Source organism: Pteronotus mesoamericanus, unplaced genomic scaffold, assembly GCF_021234165.1.
Source record: "Pteronotus mesoamericanus isolate MK-2021 breed Mesoamerican mustached bat unplaced genomic scaffold, CSHL_Meso_final contig_33, whole genome shotgun sequence".
NCBI classification, from domain to species: domain Eukaryota; kingdom Metazoa; phylum Chordata; class Mammalia; order Chiroptera; family Mormoopidae; genus Pteronotus; species Pteronotus mesoamericanus.
The window spans coordinates 9,295,201-9,304,591 of NW_026555135.1; the positions used below are offsets into that span (position 1 = coordinate 9,295,201).

Sequence of the window (9,391 nt, forward strand, 5' to 3'; positions counted from 1 at the left end):
AACACATATTCTTGCCATCCTGGATGACAGGGTGGTTTGGAACCTTGACATAAAGCCAAGCCTTGGCTGCCTGGAACTAAGAACTCCTCTCTCCCTGTTGGTGGGAATTTATACATCCTCTATTCCAACTTCCCATGAAAACCCTTTGTGATAATTATCCAATTTTACCAATGGAAAGACTGAGTCTTAATACAGTTAAATACCTGGTCCACGGCTGGTAAATTAGCCAAGACGTAGCTAAGTGGATTAATTGAGCCCCGTGTCTTACTTTTCACTCATATAACAATAAGGATAATAACAATACCTAAGCACAAACTTAGGAAGAATTAGATGAGATCACGTATGTGAATGTTCCAGGCACCCTGCCGATGCTGCTTATATATTCTTCTAGCATAGTGGCTGTCAACTGGCAGCAGTTTTGCCTCCCATGGGACATGCGAGTATTTTTGATTGTCACAACTAGGGAAGTGCCACTGGTATCTAGTGGGTAGAGGTGAGGGATGCTGCTAAACATTTTACTATGCACTGGACAGTCCCCACAGCAAAGAATTATCCCACCCGAAATGTCAACAGTGGTGAAGTTGAGAAGCCCTATGGTAGCACAATGCAAGGGACCAGGAACCACACAAACTAACAAAACACAGTAGAGCCTCATGAGTAACAGGCAGCTCTTGGTGTTAGGACACTTGTAGATCTAGATTTTGAACCCACTACTTGCTTTTACCAAGTTATTTAATCTGTCCGAGCCTCACTTTCCAAATGGGAATAATAACAACACTTACGTCATGGGATTGTCAAGAGATTCAGTGAATTGGTGCTTAGCTCAGTGCTGGCACGTGGAAACATAGTGCCGGCATTATCACTATTAATGAAAGGCACAGCAAGCAAGATGCAAGCAAGATGCTGGGAGAGAGAGATGTTGTTTTACTAAACTAGGAAAGAAGAGGAAATTAAGAAACATTGCAGTGACACTGTAGCCTTCATAATTGTCACAGGGTTTTATTTTTTCCTCCTGTGCAATTTTATCTTGGATAGTACTCATCACCAAACAATGTTGATAAATTAAATGATTGTTGAATAATATTCTGCTAACACAATGGAATTCATCAGTTTCACCACTTTCAAAGAAATTCTACAGACACTAGTTGAGTTGCAAATTTTTTTCCTCGTTACTAAGACTCATTGCTATATTTCCCTGTGATGCTTTCTTAATAAAGGTTTTATTCAGAAGGAAGTGATTTAGTGATAGCATTTTAAGTTGTATGCCGTAGCTTGATACCCCCCCCCCCAATCCTTTCTGAAACTATTTCAGTACTGTTAATTTGTGCAAACATTGGCCTGGATTTTAAAATCCTCTGCAGTATCATTGGGGTTTTGACGTTCTCACATGTAGATATTCTTATCATCTATCTTTGGCTGCCTTGAACAGAGGCAGCTCTTCTTTGCAACATAATCTACAGGTAACATCTTTTATTGTCCAGGTGTGGGTCTGGTCCTGCATATTCACCTGCAGGTCTGTAGAACTGAAGGGCTCCCCCTTTCCTCTCCAGCTGCTCACTTCCCACCCAGTCTTTCCTCCTCTGCCCCTGAACCATCCTGATGATGCTGTGTGTCTACTCCGCTACTCTTTGGCTGAGTAAAACATTTCTACGACTTTTCCCCAAATCTCTTTGACATACCAGATCAGACTCCTCTCCCTGGGCCCCTTCAGATTCCATTCATAAACCCTGCTCTTTAGGGAACTTCACACCCTTCACCATTCCTTCCACTGGGGACAGTGTGGGTAGAGGGAGTGAGGAAGGATGGGGAGGGGGAGGCAGAAATGGACAGGGGAAGAATGGAACAGGAGGAGGGGGGAGGGGGATGGTGCGCCGCTTATGAAGAAAAGGGCAATCACCAGGCAAAGAGATGAGCCAAAAAAGGGCACAAGACTCACAATTCTGATGGCTTCCACTTGGGGAAAGCGTGTATATATGTATATAAAACATATATACTTGCAGAACCAATCAAGCACTACAGGGGCTTCAAGACAAAAACTTTCTGTATTTTCTCTCTGAGCTACCCAACAAGCTGTGACGTGAGAGTGGATAAATATTGTGATCCTCATCCTCTCCCATAAGGAAACTTGATTACAAAGAGGTTAAACTTGCCCAGTCTGCTTCACACAAAGTGGCTGTGGAGTGGGAGAAGGAAAGGAAAGGAATGGATGGATCCCACGTTTGCCAAACTTAAGCCCCCTATAGAAGAGATTTGCAAGAAAAGCCTACAGAAACACATCAGAGGAAGCAATGAGAGGTCAGAAAAAGAGAAGGAAAGAAAGTAAGCAATGGCATTGATCAGAGTGGAAAGGGATGAAAGAAGGGTAAGGGGGGGGCGGGGGGGGGGAATGCTTATGAGAAAGAGTGACAGAAAAGAGACTCACACCCAAGGACCAGCACAAGGGAGACCACTGGCCTCGAGTCCTCAACAACACTCTCACCGAGCAGGGCTGAGACGACACGGGAAGGTGTCCTCTAAGCAAACAGCCAAATAAATAACATACCTCCGCTCCAATCTTTTCAATATAGGCTTTAATTCATGGTGGACTCCAAGGGGAGGGAAGGGGAGGGGCCAGGGCACTGTTTGGAAGGGCCAGTTACATTAATACACACTGACCTTCTGCTGAAAAGCTGGAGAGGAGACAGGTGGCTACGGAAGCCGCCTCCTGCCCCTTCTGCCGTCCCCACCCTAATACCCAAATCCCGTGTTGGTTTCTTGGCTCGTCTGTTCGTTTTTTAAAACCTTGATACTGTGATTAAAACAACCCCCAACTCCTCTTCCTTTCTTTTTAAGTTTCTTTTATCCATTGAAACTTTCAATCCCGTTTCATCTCCCGTGCATTTTCCAATCGTTCCCTAGGCTTAGGAGGTACCCGGAGGGGGCGCTCCCCACAGCAGTCTTCGAGGGGAGGAAGGGTACCTCGCGTCAGTCCCTGTGCGCTCCCTCCTCCCCTGGCCCCGCTTCCCAAACCCCATCCGGTCTCCAAAGGCTGGAGTAAGCTGTGCGGCTGTAGCCTGCACTGTAATCGTAGGACACCTGGTGGGGCGGGGGCGGGGGCGGCGGGGGCAGAGCACAGTCTGAGAAGAAGGGGGTGAAAGAGGCCAGAAGGCCCGGCCCATCCTCCCCACCCGGAGAGTCCACTGTGGCGGGGTACAGGCGGCGCAAGGGCTCGTTCAAGTTCGAGTCCCCACGGGGGGTAGCCAGAGACGGCTTCTTGGTCGGGGGACAGGCCGGGGCGCTCCAGGGCTCAGGGTACAGTAGGCTTCCCACCATCGATGGTGGCTCAAAGAGGCCGGGCTCCATCTCCGGAGGCCCCCGCAGGACTGCAGCTCCGGTGGGAAATACATCCAGAGGCTCCGCGGCGAGTAAGACACCCGCCTCGGTGCCGGCGCCGTAGTCGGGACCCAGTAGTTCGAAGAACTCCAGGTTCTCAGAGCCCTTCTCCAGGTCGCACAAGCTCACACAGGGCCCCGACGGGCCGCACCCGCCTCCGCTCGCCCGGGACGGCTCGGTGAAGAAGGACGGGGGCAGGTTGCGGGCACGCAGCGGGACCTTCCTGGCTCCGGGTACCGCCGTCACCCCCACAGGGCCTGCCAGGTCCCCTGCTGCGCCCCCGGCTCCCGCTCCACCAAGGCCCGCCGTCGGTGCCGCTACCGAACCCCCGACCGAATCGGCGGCCCCAGGGATGTGGCGCAGCGAGTCGAAGAGCGCGGCCAGGCTCCGGCTCTGCAGGCTGGCGGCCGCAGCGGCCTGCGACGCATCCCGCCGGGGGGCGGCCTTGCCGTGGGCTGGTACCGCGAGGGTCTGGGCGCTGGGAGCACTGAGCGCCCGCTTGGCTGGAGTTTCCGCAGCGCCTGGGGAGGGGGGGCCCGGGGGCGCAGCGCCCATAAGACCGCTGCAGCGCTTGATCTGTTTCTGTAGGTACTTGCGGTGGTTCACCTTCCGCTTCGACTTGCCCGGCTTGTCCAGCGCAAGCTTGATGTTGCTGGACGCCGAGTCGATGAAACTGAGTAGATCACGGGTGGCCTCGCGCACGTCCCCGCCCTCAGTACCAGCCAGCAGCGCACCCGCCGGCGTCCCGGTTTCATCGTCCTCGAAACAGCAGCCCTTGTCCAGGCTTCCGAAGGCGCCCCCCAACCCATCCGGGGAGCCACCGAAGCCGAAGGGGACGAAGGGGTGTGTGCTGAGGAGCGCCGCCTGCACCGCCATCGCCGCGTCTCCCCGGCCGCCCGGAGAGCGGCCGGTGCGCCCCGCCGGGTTCCCGCCGGCTGCCCAGGCCTGGATGCCGCCCTGGCACGGTGCTTGTGGCGCAGCCCCCTCGCTCCGGGCAGGGTTCGCAGCTCGGCTTCCCGGGGGAGCTCATTAGATCTTGTAAGGGAAAGGGGGAGGGAGGGATCGCGGAGACCGCCCCGGTGGCGGAGAGGAGGGGCTTAGTCTGGCGGGTAGGGGTGGGGAGTGAGGGGCGGGTGTCCGCTTTTCTAGTTTTCTGGGCTTTCTCAGGCTCATCATCTTAACCCTTTAGTTTCCCTTCGCCCCATATGTTACTCTTGTCTAGTTCCAACAGCAGATGAGGTTGGGAACTCCAGCTTCTGTACCAGGATGCCCTGGCTCGGAGGACTTTCCCTGAGGCTGAGAAGGTAAGAGTCGAAAGACCTGGGTTTCACTCCCAGTCTGGCAACGACAGCCTCAGCTACCGGGCGCTTGCGGATGCCCTGTGCTGACCATACATTGCCTCATTTAATCTTTGAATAATAGCCCTGTGAAGTATATGTTATTATCCCCATCTAACAAATGCAGAAATTGGGCCTCGGAGGGTTTCAATGAGTTGGTCAAAGCCATAGCCAGTCTAGTCTGACTGCAGAGCTATTCTAAGTGCTTGACAACTTGTGGTCCCTCTTGATATTTGGTTTTTGGGGGAGTTTTGTTTTGTTTTGTTTATCTGTAAGTTGGGAGGACACTTGTGCCTTTCAAGCTCAAGGCTCCGTGCTAGGATTCTAACTCCAGTTTCCACAGGACTTTCAAGTTCAGTGCTCTTTCTTCTCTGTCCATTGATTGTTAGAAGTGACAATTAATTAGCTTATAGTAAATTGAGGCCAACACTTGGCTCATTTTTTATCAGTAGTAGATAGCAGGAAGCAAGGGGGGAAAGGAGCTGCTCCCAGTAAGCCAGCTACTGCTTGAAAGAGAGCTTTGTGTGTGTATAAAACTCTCGCATCTTAGACAAAATATGGATTGGAATCTATAAGTCATATCATTTAGATCATCCTTTTGGAACTTCTGTTGCATTTCAAGCATCACCTTGAATTTCAATTAGACCCAGTTTCTCCTGGGCAATCCTCATGGGATAGAGACGATGCGCCATACGGTAAAGCATGGAAGATGATTCAGAAAAGACTTGGGTTCTGGTCTTAGACCCACCACTCAATAATTCCAGGTCCTGAGTTGAAATCCTTACTCTGATGAGGATGGATTTGGGCAAACCAGCCAGCCTCTCTCTGCCTTAGCTTACTCTTGTGAAATGCAGGTAAGTTTGCCCACCTCACGGGGCACTTGTGATGTTAAAGGAAATGTCCTGTGAAAAATTCTCATGTGTTGACTGTCCCATAGCCTGTGCTGAGTATTTGCCTTTATTTCTCTAAAACACAAAATGGAGACTAGGTTTTCTTCCGTGCCTTCTCTATCACTAGGTGTTCATGAGGATTAAATGAGATCACATTTATGATGACATTCTTTGTGTAATAAAGTGTTCTCTAAATAAGTTTTTATAGTTTAGGCCCAGAGTCTGCATAGGAGAGATATAAACCATCTCTTTCAAAACTCTTTTCTTTAAGCCTCACTTTTCAGGATGTAGCAAAACCATCAGTGAGCACCCTGAAGGCACAACCTGACAAAGGAGAAAGGCTACATGAGCACTCTACAGAAGATGAAAGTAGACAATTCCCAAGCCAACAGAGGTGAAACAAACTCTTTATTCTTTAAATTTAAGTTGGTTCAATTATAGTGTACTGTTCATTTGAATTACACACACAGGATTTTGTCCTCGAGATTGGACTGTCTATTTTTGGTGACACTTGCACTCAGAAAAATTGTGTGGGCCTATCCTTGCATTGTATTTCTCACCCTTCAGATGTGGATGTCAGCTTTTCCTTTCCCCTTCCAGACCATTCCATAGAGTTCAGAGTCTGGCAGCCAAAGCACTAACTCTTTCCTTCACCTTCTTTCAACTGAGCAGCTCTCACAAATCCCCAGGTACAGTTCTTGGGGGATAATACATTTAATTTATATCTTTAATCTGAATATATATCTCTTAATCCCCAGAGAATTAGCTAAATTCTAATATAATCATATTAAAAATCAATGGAATATTAAAAGATTCATATGTAAAAGTTTCTACATTTCCTGATCATTAGTGTTCTAAGCATAAAAGTTGGACTTAGATGATGCGAGCTCAAATTCTGGCATGTCACCGGCTAGACAAGTGTCCTTGGATAAGTCAGCTCATCTTCTTAAAACTCAGTTTCCTCATCTGAATGATAGGTAATGGTAATAACTATTCTTAGAATTTTATGAGAATTCCATGACATGGCAGACAAATAATACCTCTGAATCTTACTTTTTCTGATGGTACAATGAAAATTATCTCAGTTCCTCAAAACTGTTTTGAAGTCATATATATATGAAAGTCCTGGCACAAAATAGGGGCTCCACAAATGTCCATGTTTTTGATTCCTTTGTCCCCACCAATTTCTCACCAACACATTAACCTATAAAATCAGCATCAATAGTCCTTTCCCCCAACAAAATGAGTGACTGTTTTCAAATGCAAAAGAGCAGCTATGCTTAGCCGTTGTAGACACTTAGAAAAAGGCAGTGTAATGTATAGAGAGAATGATGAAGTTAGAGCCAGTGAATGAGACTGGAGAGCAATCTACCGTTTTATCGTTCAACTGACTGTAGAAAAGTCACTTAATCCTCTGCACCTCAATGTTCCCGTCTATAAAATTGGAATAATATTCTGAGTCTATTTGATCAGGCTACTGTGAAAGTCACTGAGATAGTGGAAGTAGTTCTTTGTCAATCATAAAGCTCCATATGCAAATATACATTTTTCATGACTTAGAAGTTCAGTAGCCTGATTTACAAAATTGATTCTTACATATAGAATATCTATCCAGTCACCCATCCATTCAACAGAAAGATGTTGACACCAACAATGTACTCAGCACTGTGCTAGGACCATGAATAGAGAGATAAGAAGCCATGATTCTTACCATTTCCAATGGACAGACCTGCAACAAGCCACTGTAACATAATATGATTCTTCTCAATGGAAGTAAATTTGAGGTACAATAGTTGATGGAATAAAAGAACCATCAATTCAGCCCAGAGAACTTGGGGAAGCCTGCATTTTGAGCTAAAACTTGGTGCCAAGCAAACAAGCAATATCTCTGGGAATACCCTGGGCAGAGAGGCATGGTCCTATCAAAATAATGGTGTTTATGGGAACTATAGATACTTAGGCAACAAAGAACTCTGCCTGAAATAGCTTGATACCTAAGATCAAAATAAATCCTTAAAGTTTCCAGTATCTGACTAAATTGTACATGTAGACCTCAGCTTATGATCTCAATTGCTCTTCTCCTTGATCTTTCCTTTACGGAAAGACTCCATTTGGGATGAAATTCGGTTCAGCAAAGTCAGTGGCCAGCTCCTGCCAGGCCCATAGCCCCTCCTCCTAGACCCAGAGTGAGCACCAACAGATTTCACTTCCGATGAGGCGGAAGGACTCCGCTTCAGGCTGCCCTATGGCCTTTCCACAAAGCTCCAAAATAGAGCTCTTTTGCTCCAGTGATACCTAGGGCTGAGCAAGGGGGATTAGTCTCCTTGGGAACCAAACCCCCAGGGGCTCAAGGGCTGAACTGGCCCCAAACCATTTGGGAGAATTGAGATTTCATATTGTTCTTTTACACTTGGATTTCGGGACATTACTTAAACAAAAGACCACCTGAGAGCAGCCTTCTTTCCTGTGGGTAAATAGAGCAGCAGGATCAAAAGCTGACTTACTAATTTTGTTTTCCTTTTTGTAACTTTAATCATATTCCTTACAGGACAATCTTAGTCCTCAGAGATGTCAGGAATGCACATGCTGAAAGGGAGAAATAATTAGGCATCTTTTTTTCCCTCACTTTCTCCCCATAACAGTTTCCTGTCACTCACTAGTTTGAAGCCTCAGACAAAACATATCAGTTCCTCATTTTCACCACACAATTTATAGAGCATCAATTTCATCAAAAATGTTACCTTACAAATTGTACACTCCCCAAAAATGTATCTCTTGTTTTTTTCTCCTCCTTTCCTCCTGTAAACCACACTCTACTAACACTAGGTTTTATTTCCCATCTTGAAATATTACATGTTATTCTGGTCACTTATAGTTGTATAACAAACTACTAAACTGAGTAGCCTAAGATAACAACTATTTTATAAGAACGCACAATGTTATGGGTCATTATTTGAGCAAGACCTGGCTGGGAAGAAAAAGTACCATTAAAGAAATGAAAGTTTTTAAAAAATCACAAAACTGAAGGATTAATGGTCAAACACATAAGGAAATCTGTTACTTTAATTTATTTTTCTTAGAGCCATCCCTTCTTCTTCAGGGATTCGCCACTCTCCTGTTCCAGTGTGGACCGATTGTCACTAGGCCTGCCATACACTATTGTTGTAATACTTCTCATAGTCATTTTGCAGGGAATTCTCTTTGCTTCTCATCCATGATGCATCCCCTGTTACTTGGATCCCACCCCCCAAACTCTTTTTCCTGTTTTCTTCATTATTCAGTGGGTCTGGAAGCACTTCTAGATTAAAAGACCCATAAATGCTTGGCAACCGTAATGGGGGGGAAAAAAAAAAAAGACCCACACCAAAGCACATTGTTTTGAATTTTCAGAATATCAAAGAATAAATACAAGGTTCCAGGGAGAAATAAATACCATGATAAAAAAAAAATCAGAATAACACCAGACCTATCATTAACAACACTGGAAGTTGGAAAAAATAGAGTGATGTCCTTAAAAATCTGAAAGAAAATTATTTCCTACTTAGAATCCTATACCAAACCCAATGGTCAACCAAACTTGAGGGTAGCATACCAATATTTCTAGATATATGACATTTTAAAAATTGCCTCTCAATAAACTTTTCTCAGTGAACCACTGAACAGTGTGCTCTGCAACTACACTGGGAGGACTCGGGGAAGAAGGCAGCATCCCACAGGTAGAAAAGGTGTTAAGTGCTCTGTAAGTAATAGAGTGTTCAGGGCAAGGAGTTTTTTGAGGGGTAGCACCTATGA

At 46.4% G+C, this 9,391-nt stretch overlaps 1 protein-coding gene across 1 annotated transcript; it reads right to left on the reverse strand.

Moving 5' to 3' along the window:
- Positions 1-2,586: 2,586 nt before the first annotated feature.
- Positions 2,587-4,248, reverse strand: FAM181B (family with sequence similarity 181 member B). The gene has a single exon (XM_054576166.1). It carries the CDS (start codon positions 4,246-4,248, stop codon positions 2,965-2,967), a length of 1,284 nt encoding a protein of 427 aa, XP_054432141.1. The 3' UTR covers positions 2,587-2,964.
- Between the last annotated feature and the right edge of the window lie 5,143 nt (positions 4,249-9,391).